This window comes from Eptatretus burgeri, chromosome 9, assembly GCF_056783735.1.
Source record: "Eptatretus burgeri isolate ZD-2024b chromosome 9, Ebu_testis_v1, whole genome shotgun sequence".
NCBI classification, from domain to species: Eukaryota; Metazoa; Chordata; class Myxini; order Myxiniformes; family Myxinidae; genus Eptatretus; species Eptatretus burgeri.
In genome coordinates, this window is record NC_140969.1 from 26,958,666 (window position 1) to 26,974,451 (window position 15,786).

Consider the following 15,786-nt stretch of genomic DNA (forward strand, 5'->3'; position numbering starts at 1 on the left):
AGAAAGACGATGAAGAACCTTTGTACCGGTTCTTCATTATCAACAAAAGCCGCCGTCATATGTAGGAATATTTCAGTGAGAGATGGGTTATCGATTACACACCTAAGCACGTAGGACAGCACTCTCCATCGTGTGTAACGGGGTTGATGCAGGTAACAGGTGGGCAGACGAGCTTTTGGCAGAATGTCTTGTCGTTCTAAAAACAGCATTAATGGCACAGATAATATCAATAAGTTTTAAAGATGAATCACCCTGGAGTTTCTTTCTCATCATAGAGGTCGAAATGAAGTTCTTCGGTGCCATATTTGAATCTACTCCCATCAGCATGCATGTTTCGACCCAAAGCGTCTATCGTAATATAACAGCTAACTTCTTATATAACTAGGAGTACTTTGTACGAGTACAAAAAGAAACCGTACACATATTTACAAACTCTTTTTTTGAATAATAATAACTCCAAGAAAATATACCATATAACTGTATTTTTAATTACAAAGAAACTTGCATACTCAAATAAGAAATATTATCACCGATATTTTATTATTTGCTGACGCTATCATCGTGCGTTGTACGTTTACAACCACGCGTAATTTTGCAGCACTTTCTATGAAATAGGGAAACGAAGCAAGATTCCTTGGGAGACGAGCCATCTCCCTGGAATGCAAACGTGACGGCTGGAGAGCAAACCGATCGAGAGGCCGTGCCGCCGAAGGTGCTTGTGCGATCAATTGTGTGGAATTATCAATTGACTCCGGCCTAAATGTAGCGCCACTGTGATTCCAAGCAAGCGTGTCTTGTGCTGAATGGACCTTTCACGGCTTTCTTGCAGTCCTGGACGTTTAACGGAGAGCCGATGTGAAAAAGAAGGAAATTTTGTCACTGTTCTACCACGGGCCGCCTCCAGCTGCCGGCAGCTGAAAGAGACCTCTGTTTGGCCCTCTCGCCAAGTTTATGCAATGGAATTCTTGCTGCCAGTGCTGGAATGTGAGGGCCATAGGCTGACGGCAGATATTTTATGAATTCTCACTGACTGGGGAAACGTAACGAAATCATTCAGCTTCCTGTGCAGATCCCACCGTACGGCTCACTTTGCCATGAGCCAAGCCTTAGAGCTGGCCAAGTCACAAAGCTCAGCTTTAACACGTTGCACCATAAGTTTGTTCAGAGATTTGTGCGTGACTTGAAATCCATCAAGGCAATGGGTGCTCCTTACATGAACCTTCGTGCTAAGGAAAGTATTTGATTAAATTTTCCGAAAAGCTCTCCGGTGCCCGTGAGAAATTCCGAATCGCTGCCCTTATTTACGGACGCACAGTGGACACCCTGCACATGATGAGATGGATGTCCAGCTGACTAAGCACAAACACCCTCGGTGTTTTATGAACATTTAACTGTCCGGACTTGATCTTCAGATGCGGTTGGGATACGTTGTGAAGAATTTCGGTGCCTTTCAAGCTCGCGGCTCAAAACTTATCTGAAAAGTCTTTTGCTTACATTACAGCAATGATGAGAGAAGGCTCTCGACCCAAGTGAAGCAAAATTTCATTGCAATTTTTAATTTAAATTTATTTCTTTCACAATATCTGCAAATTATACAATTTATTATCGCTAGCTTGTTATTTATAGGAAGTTCGTAGTGTTTACAGAGGGAGAACTGAAACCTTACCTCGCATGTGCAGGTGGTACAACTATCTACAGTCCACGACTCATTGGCGTCGAACACACGTCCCTCGTATGTACACTGACTGCTTGTTCTCGTTCCTTGTTTTTCTGATGGCCCCATTCCAGAATATTTCATCTACAGGGGCAAAAAAAGGACAAAATAACTTATTGCAATGTCAATTCTCCAGTTGAGGATCATGCAAATAGTTGCTATCCAGAAGCATGCTTTCCCAGTGTGGAAGGAGAACTCAACAGACAGCAACCTTTGGTTATTCCGCAAAGCTTGCAGCAAGGAAGACAAGACAGAAGCATCATTCATTCTGAGGTGAGTAAGTAAACAGATTGAGCTCTCCAAACTGTCTCTTCCTCCAAGACCTGGTGGCGCCTTGTTAAGTCTGTCTCTCGAATATGCCCCCCCCCCCACCTCCTTGCATTCCCTTACCTCAAATGACTTCACTGCAGAGCCTGCTTGTGACATGGTTAAATGTCTGAACTCATTGTTCATCTCCAATATTCATGTACCCGATCAATCCCTTCCACATTACCCACCACCTCCTGAACACTTTGAATTTTTTCACCTAAGAAGGTGTAGAGATAATTATTGGGCCACCTTCCACGTACTTGGAAGACGGCTAACATCGCTGGCACACAAGGAAGCGCAAAAACAAAAATCCAATAAACTACAAGACATTTTTTGCATCGAGTTGTAAGGAAAGTAATCGAATCCATCATTGCAATCAACCTCAAGTCTTTCCACTTTTTAATATTGACCCGGTCTCTGATCATCAAATTGGACTCTGCCCAGACCACTCAACTTTGAATATACTGTTGCTTCTCCCTCAATGATGGATGCATGCTCTGAACCTTAAACAAGAGTTCAAGCCCGTGTCTCTGAGCATATCACATTTTCTTCTTGTAGCATCGAAGTCCATCTCCATTCTTGGCTCGCTGACTCCCTCCATGCATGCGGTCATCATGTTGATCTTAACGGTATCCTTTCATTTCCTCCCTTATCGGAGGCTGTAGACCCCCATGACGTGGTGGGTCCAATTTTGTTCCTGATACGCAATAATGACCTGTATTGTTCCTAAGAAAACCACTCTTCCCACTTTCCAGTCAATTCGACTATTTATAAGGTACGCCATCCCAATGACAACATACTCACATCTGCCGCATCCCCTCTCGGCATATCTGGAATGGATCGTACATTTGCTGGGCCGACGCTTAGGGTACGTCATTCAACCTGGGCAAGTCTCACATTCTCACCGTGCCTCTCGAAAATGATCATCCAGCAAACCCACCGATGTGTTACCTGCTTCAATTACTGGAAAAGGTTCAGCCCTTCAAACTTCTGGGCCTCACCATCACGACCTCTCTTGGGCAGACAATGTATCAAAGTGTCCTACAAAGCTAGCTGCAGACTGAATATCCTGTATGTTGCCGACAAGTCCTTCCGGGATACATTTGAGTGCTCTGCAAAGCATTTGTGTGTAGATCAATGGAGTACTGCTCTCCACAATGCCGGTGTTACTTCCTCAAGCTTCTCATTCCTGGGTATTGCGAAATCAAAAGATCTCAACATCATGACATCTCCTGAGTTGGTAAGAATTGGAGGCACAGGGCCTGCACATCTCTCTTTGTATACAGGTTTGCCATCTCTTTATTTTATACTTCCTCTCTTCCGATGTTGCTCCCAATGCTCCCTGAGCCCTCCATATCTTATCGGCCCCTCTTGAACACAGGCATTCTTCCAGTAACTCTGTCCTCATTAACCTTCTGCCTCCAAATCTAGGCGCATTGCTCACTGCACTCCCTTGTCTATCTTTTCTCACGCCACTGGAGCTGCGTCTTTGAGTCAACACTATCCCACATTTCCTTCCAGGGGCTTTGAGATAGCAGTACACCACCATCACTTGTTATCTTCAATCAATACATGAGATATTTATGTCATGGTTACTCACATCCCCCTTCCCCCTACACACATACCTCTTTCCTCCAGGATCCTATGTTTCATTTACTACCTCCCGTTCTCTGTTGTCATTTATTCATCCTCATCTCGTTTGTGTCTGGCAGGGTTTGCTCTTACTGACCCTTGCGTGGTTTTCCCCCACCACCCTACTGTTTGTACATTATCTTTTTTATAATCTATCACCTTACTATTCGATTAGTGGACATTACACGTACAAACAATAAAACATGAGCATGTTGATGTGAGAACCAGAGGCATAGGAACATGAAAATGGAGGCTAAAACTAAGGTTCAATGGACGAGCACACCAGCATGAGAACCCAGAAACATGTCGACCCACAAACTGTGGGCATACAAACATGCGACCAATACGCTATATGCCATCATACTGTAATTCGAGGAGCGTCTGTCTGTTTGTCTGTGTTTGTTTGACTTGTATGCACTCCTGAACTGCCTTGAAAGTATGAGTTGAAAACTGATGAATGTACTTGTGGTGTTCCCTTGGGTGTTTTTGGCTGGGGGAGAGGGAGGGTAGTTAATAGTCCTGGGGTTTCAGGGTGGGGGAAGAATCCTGATTCTACGTTAATATGTATGGTGTAGCGCAGCGAGGGGTTATTACAATTCGCACTAAAATTTGCCAATTCTGGGGGGAATCGACTCGCTCGTAAGGATGGGATCTTCGCTACTCATCATAAATTATACAGCGGCCTCGCGTGCAAATATTTTCATGACAATAGTTATGGAAGCTGAAGTTTGGAGGCTTGTTTTATTCGTCCATACAAGGGCTTTTCTACATCGTAAACTTGCAAACGTTGACACACTATAGTTACGTTTACCCGTGACTCCCAGTGTGCCCATCGACCACCGGTAAAGCTCATATAAGTATTGCAGGGATTAATTTATTTATTGGAAATCTCCAATGAATTTAAGCACTCAAGGTATTTTTTGTTCAATGCCATTAACTCTGGGCTTTTCTGAAATAAATAAGAAACCAACTGTTCATGAACAGTGTTGGAGATGATTAACGATTGTTTCGTATCTGCACTGAGCTTGGTAAACTGCTCATGCTTTCAGACTTGTTGTTTTAACCAATGATTGCAAGTCAGTAAACTACTACTTGTTATTAGTCCCCCTATCGGTTTCAACAGAGGGGAGTAGAGATTTGCTGTCTGTCTGTCTGTGCATCCATCAGTCCGTCTGTCCGTCTGTTCATCCCATCTGTGGTTTTTTCAGACTTCCCCCCCCCATACCCCTCAACATATTCAACTGAAACTTGGTACATGGATTTATGATAAGTTACAGAACTCATTCGAGTTTCAGGATGTTTTGTTAATTTTTCACAGTGATGCCCTCTTTTGATTTAGGAAATATCACATCAGTAGTGGATATGTATTGCAAAACAATGCTTGCTCTTGTTGATATTGTTGCCTCTTCTTCATCTTTCATACATGGCACAAGGCTGCAGGATAGCATCATTGGCTGAGGGCGTGCCTGTGCCGCTGATGCAGTGCCCTCTGCTGATTAGGGTGGGAATTTGTAATTTGTTTTGGGTGCCAGCAATAACTCTCGTACTCTTCACAAAAGACACCATGGGACCATTAACACCTCTCAAGTAATGCAGGTAGATGGGATGTCCACTTAACGTCCATCCAAGGGACGGCACACACACATTGATGAATCACCCTGCCTGTGAAACACCGGAATGACAGTTTATGGCTGGGGCAGGATTTGAACCCAGGCGAGACGGCTTGTAGGCGAGTGTGCGCATCAATCGGCCATTCTGTCAGCTAGATATTGTTACTTAAACGAGTGTATTAATTGAGCGGTCTGCATCATTAGCACTCTTCCCGAGCATCCACTTCGAGCCGTTTACTCAACATACCCACGAGGTCACATCATATTTCATATCCAGTCTCGTTGAGAAAACTATCATAATTTCAACCGAGATCGAAAGTTTATGGGGGAGCTTGAACATATAACAAATCACATCAATCACAAAGAGCTTTTTTGCTTCGACTAAGGGTTAAGGCTAAAAATGTCAACGTCTCCTTCTTTTCCATGGTGGTTAGTATATCTCAATCAACGTCCTGTTGATTTTTATCAATTGTTCCATCGTTTGCCAGCAAAGATCAAGGCTAGCCTTCACCAGCGAGACCAGTTTTTCATTCCATAATAATGAACAAAGTATATTTGAGTTTAACATGAAATCCCATGCTCACTAACTCCTCCAATTTATGCCCTGTCTGGACTAAATTTGCCATGCTTATTTATGTGGGAATGGAGGGGTTGGGGACGCAAAGGGGAGCATTCATGACAAAAGTTTACACCGTCACCGGGGATCATGAGGATGCAATGTGCAGCTGCAGAACCAGTCTCAGAGTTGCAAAGAGAACGAACAACAATAATGTTGAATGTCTGAAAAGGTGTCATTTGAGTGTTGAGAGTTGAAAGCCTCGCGATCCGGGTAAGATACAAGTCCGTAAAAATGTAAGGCTGTGAAATTATAGGAAAAAAAAAAAGAGATGTTCTTGGGACTTTATTTAGTGAAACCTTTTTTGGGAACAGTATAAAATGAAGTGCATTTTAATGCATACTTTGTTCCTATCTCCTGTATGGTGTGCAGGTGCATATGCTTGTTAAATGATAAAGCAGTTGCTTTAACATTTCCTACCTTAGTTACCTGTTCAAAGTTGGTCATCCAGTTTATCTGGGATACTTTCACAGCTTGGTACATGTTGCGGACATCATTGCAATTCATGCCACAGACCTCAAACAGCTTGTGTCCCTTGGAGCCCATGTTGTAAATTGCAGGACTTCCAGTTGATAGCAGGGTAACCGATGGTGCAGGTGGTTCTGTTGGATCAATGACATATAGTGTGACTCCAGGTAAAATAGGGCAACAAAAAGCGCGTCCAAGCATTGGAAAATTGCTGCGTGAACTTTTCCACATTTTTGTGCGATGTTTCATCCTCATTATTCCCCCGATCATTGCACAATCTCACATACTGCATTGCATCACCCGAGCACTCCGCAGTAATTCTCAGGAACCGCACTAATAGTGTGGTGCTTTTTACGAATGGCTGATTTGCACAAAGCTGGACTTGGCAAACTAGAGCTTTATATTTTATACGAATGGTCAATTTTAAAATTCATTCCTATTGAAGGAATTGCTTGTACATCTGGACTCCCTCTAGCACAACGTTGAGCTTGGTGTTAGTCTCTCCCCTGTGGGTTGAGTTACACACCATGTTTGGCGTGCATCACACACAACGTGCCTTTTTGAAAAGGATCTCCGAGTAACAGCGAACTTGATAATGAGCAGACCTGCAATGGAAGTTCTTTCTGTCTATGGATCTTGTTAAGGCAAGGCCTGGATCAAACCTCACGGACCTCGATGGTGAGACATTTATCTCTGTGATTTAATGATATAGTTCGAGTGCCAATACCTGGTATGAAAGCTGTTGTTAATTTATTCATCAATGTTGATGGACTGCCATCAGCTTTGCTCAAGATTTTGATTTAACGGTAGGCCTAGCAGGATACCCCAGACTACCAGATGTATGCATACTTGCTTACTGAGCTGTCTTGCCTGGGTTTGAATCCCGACCTCAGTTATCAACTGTCATCCGGTTGTTTTGCATGCAGAGAGAGGCATTGATGTGTTCCGTCCATCGGGTGGACGTTAAACTGCGAGCATTAGTCCCATCTGCTAGCATTAGTTGGTGGACGGTAAAGACCTAATGGTGTCTTTCATGATGAGTGTGTGAGTTATCGCTCGTACCCTGAAAAAATTACAAATTCATGCCTAAGACTATTGGTGTCAAGTGCTTAGGTCTTCGCCTTCTTTTATATTCATTGACACCAACTTATACTGTTTGGTATCTCAATGTTGTTGCTGAGTGAGCGGCAACTCCCACATGAAAAAAAAAATCTTCCACATCTAAGGTGGGGTTGCGGTCAGGCAAGATAAATTAAACAAAAAACAACTGTTCCGACCCTGAATGCAAACATGATGTTGATGTGTCATGCCCATATGCAAACGACTTCGTGTGGGATACGGATTGTTGCTAACAGGTCATGCAGCATTTTGTTGCGCAAACTGTTTTAACAAGTATAAAATTTATGGTTGCACAATGTAAAAACTGAAATGATTCTTAATCGAATGTTTTTTTTTTTATTCACCTAATATGAGAATTTTACCAACAGAAGGCAACCGAGAAAAGCTACACAAGGCAAGCACTTTGCTGTTGAATTAACTCAAGTAACTAGAATGGCACTCTGTCGAGTCGAGTGCGTACCTCCGCCACGTTGACCAGTTTACGTTTTGAATCCCACTGATGGGCCAGATCCGCTGACCTGAAGCTAAATCTAATCGGCTCGTTCTTGTCACCTAACCAACTCATCCACCAAGTTTTGTCATAATCCATCCACAACTTTTTGAAATATCGTGCTATGTATCGTTTTTGGCCCCATTTTCTCAATGGTGAAGAATTATTTATAAAAATTCTCCTATCCAGATCTGGATTCGGATCTTCACCAAAATCGAACCAATTCTTCTTTGTCATACCCTCAACCTGTCCACCAAGTTTCGGCCGAATACATCGACAACTTTTTGAGCTATCAAACTATATACTGTATAATTTTTAGCTCAATCTCTCCATGGTGAATCACTTTAAAAATTCGAGTGTTCAAATCCTGATACGGATCTTCACCAAAATGAAATAATTTCGGCCGTGTCACACACCCAATCCATCCGTAAGTTTTTGAGATATCCTGTTCACAGACAAACAGACGGACGGACAGAAAAATAGAAAAACAGGAGTGAAAACATAACCTCTATCCACATTTGGTGGTGGAAGTAATAAACAGCTGATTAACTCAAGTAATTTTTTTCTTGGTTGCTTTATGGCATCTGGTAGGATTGCCCATTAGGCCAAAAAAAAAAAAAATGTTGCATTGGCGTAACCCGCCCGACCCTAAAAATTCCGCCGACCCTACGGTTTTTTTTGTTTTTTTGCTATCGATTTCAAGTATCTTGTTGATTGCGATCGCGATCGCAAAAACCCGGAAGTGTTTCGGACAGAACCCGCCGACAAAAAGGGTGGTACTCGAGCCGGGGGAGATTTTGGGAGGGATTTATTAGGATTTATTAAATTTTTGGATTTATTATCCAAAAATTTTGGGATTTATTAGGAAAAAAAAAAAAAAGATCCCGACCGACCTACTCTATTTTTCAGTGACCCGTTATGCCAATGCAACATTTTTTTTTTTTGGCCTTACCGCCCACCTCCAGTGGGCAATTTAAAATGGTGATATTTTGACAAAGTGATATGTTTTCTGGGACAGCTGAAAATTATTTTTGGGACATACGTGACCATACTAATGTTTTTGTAATGTAAAATGCCAAGTGATAAATGTTTTGTACCTGCTAGGTGGGTTAGAAAGCTGAAATGTTGCATGCTGATGCAAATCAAAGCCAATATCCCAGGAAAAGAAAATCAAAACCATCGGAAAATTTCTATAAACGAAAATATCCATAAATAAAGGTCGGCCGTTGCAGCCTTCATCTGCTCACGGCGGGTTACGTAACCCAATAAGGGCATTGGGTTTCCTCGGTCTTTAAGTGTTTAAGGGTCACATGTAACGGATGGTGGTCTTCAATTCCTCGGTCTTTAAAACAGACTCGAGTATGCCCTGCTGAAGCCATCCAGGCTGGAGATGAAGCGATGTGGATGCACACATGGCGCTACGGGTGCCATGTTGCATTTATCAGGTCGGAAGGGCTTTTTTTCGATTACCATTATGCCTGACCATAAATCCCACCTCCTGGGTGATGGGCAGTGAGACAGAGACAATGTGTTCATCTGGTAGACTTTTTGTTTATGGATAGCCATTGAGGATCACAGATCACACAGATTCGGCTATCATTGGTGGTGATCTGTGCCTCACTGCTCCATCAAGCCAAGAGGTTCCAAATATATATTCAACATTCACTTTTGGCAAAATAATGTAATGTTTTATTTAATGCAAAATACTGGAATGTAAAACAAAAAAAAAATAGTAATCAGAGATTTTTGGTGTATTTTGTGTGATGTATTTTGTGTAGTGTTTGTGTACTGATGTGTTACATAATTAATGAGACATAATTGGAACTGCCACTTTATAACTGCTGACAGTGATGACCGAGTACCAAGACGTCCTGCTTTGATTGGACACCTGATCCTGACCCATGACGTTTATTATTATTCAATTTAATTTAGAATAGGATTCAAATAAATTAAATTTAAATCAAATGGGAGACCAAATAGGTACAGTCCTGCATTGGAGTCATCAGAAGGAATCCAGACAAGCAAAAAGCAAAGATGAAGTCATCAGGAGGAACCTGGATAGGATTCACATTTCAGCTGCTACTACTCTACCCTAAAACCAATTCAGGCACAGCCAAGTGAGCCTTTTTCAGAAAAAAAAAACATCAAAAAGAGCCCAGATCAAAAAACTAAATAATTTTGGCTGCCACACCATGCATCTGATCAGGTTGAAATTCAAACATGTATCCCCCATCACTACTAGATTATAACTGTGAAATTTCATGTCAATTGCTTAAGTGGTTCAAGAGAAATAATTTTTTTTTAAAGATTTCCCCTCAATCAAATATGGCTGCCATACCACATGACTTATCAATTATTTGTGAATACCCTGGTATCCCCAAGGCTTGGGAAACGTTTGTGTGAAGTTTCCCCTCGATCTGTCCAGCTGTTCTGGAGAAGAAGATTTCATGGCGAAGAAGAAGTCAACCCCCTGGTGTTGAACAAAGAAGAAGATATAAACCTGGTGTTGGCTTAGCAGTTAGGGTGGCGGCTTGGGATCCTAGGGTCCTGAGTTCAAGCCCCATTGGCCACTGAATTAACACCAGGGGGTTGACTCAGCCTGTCATCCTTCTGAGGATGGTGAAAGGAGTACCAGTGCAGCAGCCAAAAGGCCAAAAGGCTACACACGAAGGGAAGAGGCATTGATGGATTTATTAAAATCTGGTATTGGTGTGACGCAGGCATGATGGGCCGAATGGCCTCCTCCTGTGCATAATTTCTTTGTAAATCCTTGTAAGAGTTTTTACGGGTTTTTGGGTAAATCCAATATGGCTGCCAAACCATGTGAATTATGATGCCACATGTGTGAACCTTTTGTTCCACATGGATAGGCAGTCGTATTTGTAAAGTTTCACCTCGATCTGTTCAGCCATTTAAGAGGAGAAGATTTTTGAAGGTTAATAAAAAAAAAACAGTATGGCTGCCGAATCAAGTGACCAATGACATCATCAAGTTTTTTTTTTTTCTATGGACCATTTTATGCCTAGATGACCCTCAAAAACTTTCATACTGATCAGATGTAACGTTCTACATATGCAATTGTGACGTCATAACGAAAGCACCTATGATGTCATAAAAAATTATCCTTATTCCCCATGAGGAGTACTTGCCGTGTGCCAAGTTTCAATTTTTTCCTTGGTGCGGTTTCAGTGATACAGATGTTCAAATTTTTCCCGTTTTTCCAACATGACTGCCACACCACATGAACTATGATGTCATAATTATCAATAAAACATTCTACATGAGTAGTTGGTTCTATGATGTCAATTTCGTCTCGATTCGACAAGCAGTTGCGGAGAAAAACACTAAAGTTCTGTGCGGACAAACAAAAACAAACAAACAAAACAAATATCCCAAATGCTATACCCTCTCCTCCGGCGAGGGTAATCACTCATAGAGCAACACTTGGTAAAACAGAACAAAGGAGAACGGCACTTAGTGGAGGGTATACCTCCGCCAGGCTGAACAGTTTATGTTTTGTATCCCCCTGATGTGCTGGATCTGAACCAAAATCGAATTAGTAGCTTGTTTTTGTCATGTAACCAACTCATTCACCTAGTTTTGTCATAACTTATCCACGACTTTTTCAGAAATCATGATATATATATAGTTTTAGCCCTATCTCTCAATATTAGAAATCAGGCCTATGTTAACCTTTTGACCTTAAAAAACAATTGGTAGTTGAATCCATTGACCTGATATGAAAATCCTGTTCAAATTTCAAGTCAATCGGATGAAAATCCAGGATTTTAAAAATTGCACCCAAACTGTTTACCTTTGACCAATGTTGACATTTTGGCATGTGCCGGCTCGAAAATAATTGGTTGTATTCAGTGAGATGATATGAAAATCCTGTTCAAATTTCAAGTCAATCGGATGAAAATTGACAATTTTAGAAACTTTGGTCTATGTTTCCCATTTGGCCAATGATGAATTCAAACATAGTTGGTGGTTGACTTCAGTGACCTGATATGCGAATCCTCCTCAAATTTCAAGTCAATCTGATGAAAATTGACAATTTAAGAAATTTAAAGAAGTTGTTGACCTTTGGCCTATGATGACCTTTTGACCTCAAAAATAAATAGGATTCTGTCAGACCTCCAACTCCAGCATTTTGTGAAGTTTCGTGAAGATCGTTTTAAAATTGCGACCTGTTAGGTGAGCGGACAGACAAACAAAGAGATCAACATACTTGTCCAAATTTTTTTTTTCTTCCAAGTAACAAACAGACAAAATGGACAGACAGATGGACAAACCGACCCAAATGCAATACCCTCTCCTCTGGCGAGGTAATAATGTAAAAAGCAAAATAATGCAATGCCAAATTTTATTTTGCAAAGACAAATCCAACTTCTACCGCCCGGTGTTGCACGACCATTTGTGGTGGGTGGTATAAGTCGTTCAGAGCTTTGGCTTTGAGTGAAACCTAAGGCAGCAACACAATTTACCTTTTTGAAGTGTATGAAATAATTAATATTGATTATATATATATATATATATATATATATATATATATATATATATATATACATATATATACATATATACATATATACATATATATATATATACATATATACATATATATATATATATATATATATATATATTTATATTATCCCTGTGTCGTAAGAGGCAACCAGGGTTGCGTCAGGAAGGGCATCCGGCGTAAAACATGTGCCAAATCAGTATGCGGATCATACGGATGATCCGCTGTTGCGACCCCGAGCGGGAGCAGCCGAAAGAAGAAGAAGATATACATATATATATATATATATATATATATATATATATATATATATATATATATATATATATAAATATATATATATATATATATATATATATATATATATATATATATATATATATATATATATATATATATATATATATATATATATATATATATATATATATATATATACAGTCCAATCACATTGATATATGCAACATGAATACTGCCTTTCAGGAACAGATTGATAGACAAAAGAATTTAAGGTAAATGCATGAATAAGTGGAATTATAGTTTGGGAGCAAAAAGAAGCAAATGAATCAGTCAAGAATTGTTCCATCACCACAGTGTTGAATGTTGATTCTATTTAGGCATCCGTCATTGGATCATACTTGAGCAAAAGCGAATGGAAAATGAAAGAATGTGTTTTTCTTTGTAAGTCGTTTGGAAAGCCAGATCTTACCATTTTTGTCGAAGCAGTCTTTATGGCGAATGATGTCTTTCAATGGCGTCCCGAAGATGAGTTGCATCATTTCAAATTCACCCTGCACAAGAAGAATGTGTCCTCGATCACTGCAGCCAAACATCTGAACATAACATTTGCAATACACACTGCTATAGGTTTACAACTCCCCCCCCCCCCGCCCCATAACCTGAATATGCCACAGCTTTTCTGTTACCCTAGGACTGGCAGGATAACTTAGAGGTATGTGCACTAGCCTCTGAACTGTCTAGCCTGGGTTCAAATCCAGACAGCTATAAACTGTTATCCCAGTGTTCCTCTGGCAGTGCGATTCATAAACGCGCATCCTGCCCCTTGGATAGACCTTAAACTGTGCGTCCTATCTGCTAGCATTAGTTGGTGAACATTAAAGATTGCACGAAGATCTTCACAAAGCGTGCTGAGTTATCGGAGACACCTTGAACAAATTTCACATTCCTGCCGAGACCACCTTCAGGCAAACTTCAGCACCCCCACCCTACCCTTAGGGCCCAAACGTTCCCCGGCAGACCCCACAGTAAGTTGGGAATAATTTGAGACATTAAAGCAGTTGCAGCGGTAGTTTGCTATTTCCCGAATAGTCAATATCCAAACTTTCTCTCTTCCATGATGTGGCACTGAAGAGTTAGCAAATGCATGGATTCAAAACTCCAGTAAATAGTATGTGACGGCAATGCCACAGGTGGTGATGTCTGCTCTTCCTCACTCTCGGTTCATGGGGTGACTCATGACTAATTGCGTTCGCAGTTGCAGAGTCCGACTGCCTCGCCAGTGTAACGCACGACTGGAATCGCTGCTTTCTCCCTCTTTTAAACAAATATGAGGCAGAAAGTTCTTGAAGCATCTCAGGTGCTTTTAGTCCACATCGAAGAAAATATTTAGCAAATCATATAAATTCACTCGAAACTTATAAATTGCTCGAAACTGCTTTCGCATTCAAGGTGATCCTTTTGTTGAATGTTGATTTCGATGTCAGTTTTACTTTTGTTTTATTGTCCTGTTTGCAATTGTCTTGAGCATTGTGTAAGTTTCCTCGAAACAATTGATGTTCTGCACAAAAAGGTTTCCATTGTTGATGTGACTTCTTGGGATTCCACCTGACTGTTTCCAATTGTCTTGACTGGTTGGTAGTCTTTCTTTTGAATGTTTATCTTTGCCTTTTTCATTGGTTCCATCTCTCACGGGAGGTGGAAAGTAATTAAATACCTTCTATATGTGAAACCTACCATCTTTTGCTCCAAGGAGTACCAACACCCCCACGCTCCTCTGTCCTTCCTCAGAGAAACCAGTTTAGTAAATACACAATTAGGTGATAAAACTATTGTTGTATATATATATATATATATATATATATATATATATATATATATATATATATATATATATATATATATGTATATATAATCGATCAATCATTTTTTGATACCTTTGATGATACTTTGCTCAATTTATTTTCTCTTCCATCACATTTCATTCACATTCACATTCACATTCACTCACCTTAAAGTCTTTGCTGCCTTTTCCGGACCCCTTGGCCAGGCGTAGTACTTTGTCCTGTGGGTGAAGTTGCGCGTAGACGGCTTCACTGAGGTTCTGTGAGCCAATGCGCTTGCAGTCAACGTAAAGAATAGCATGAGTCGTTCCGATGTGAAGGGTGAGAGTTTTCCATCTCCAAGTTGCCAAACCGACTCCAGAGAAACTGACATAATGGCCTGCATAGAAAATGCTGAGTGAGTCAGCAGGTCCGCTTGAAACTATCTCGAAGGAACGCGAGCGATCTTTGAGTGAATCAATGGCAATCAGCGTCCCAGGGTTCTTCTTTTTCTGGCGGAAAGAGGTCTGGAACACAAAGCTTTCCTCCTGATGCATGGCTTCCAGGAGAGTCTTGAAGCTATGGTCACTCGCTGTTGGGATCTTCTTCGCATGAATGATCTTGTACGCTGTGTTGTCTGAATTTGAACCATGCACCCGCTTGATGCCTTCTGTGTGTTTGTCCAAGCCACACATGCTGAAGATGTCAAAAACGCCATTGTCATCTGTACTCGAGCCTGATTTGAGCAACGAGGATGGTTCAGGAACACAAGGGAGGGAGAGGATATCGAATGTGTAATCACCCAATGAAAATAAACAGGAAATTCAAGAGAAGAAAACGAGCTCTAAAATGTAGTGTGTATTTGGAGTCAAATAGTTTTTCTCTTTTCAAAAGATTTTCGAGCCAAAAAGACATCCCATCGGTATCGAGTAATTTCCTCATTTCTGGGAATAATGTCAAACCTGCGAGAATATTTCCAGAGAAAAAAGAATTACCAGGGACATTAAAAAGGTCATCATGGAATACAGTCATACTCCATACACAGGGATGATTGGAATGAGAAACGATCAAGAATTCCAAGTCTCTTGATTTTGATTTATACATAGGTATACTCTATATAATTATCTGTATATATATATATATATATATATATATATATATATATATATATATGTATATATATATATATAGATATACATAGATGAAAAATGAAGACCCATCAACAACTCTCACCTGTGAA

At 40.7% G+C, this 15,786-nt stretch overlaps 1 protein-coding gene across 2 annotated transcripts in view; it reads right to left on the reverse strand.

The window, feature by feature from the left end:
* The window catches only part of THBS1 (thrombospondin 1), a 66,654-nt gene that overhangs the window by 39,076 nt on the left and 11,792 nt on the right, over window positions 1-15,786 (reverse strand). The window contains exons 2-6 of one of the 2 annotated variants that reach the window (XM_085894466.1): window positions 14,735-15,282; window positions 13,196-13,277; window positions 6,311-6,483; window positions 1,667-1,798; window positions 103-196 (exon numbers count right to left, since the gene is read on the reverse strand). In XM_085894466.1, coding sequence (XP_085750592.1) covers window positions 103-196; window positions 1,667-1,798; window positions 6,311-6,483; window positions 13,196-13,277; window positions 14,735-15,282 — 1,029 coding nt within the window. Of the gene's footprint in view, window positions 1-102; window positions 197-1,666; window positions 1,799-6,301; window positions 6,484-13,195; window positions 13,278-14,734; window positions 15,283-15,786 lie in introns of both variants that reach the window. The other variant, XM_085894464.1, reaches the window with a different exon arrangement.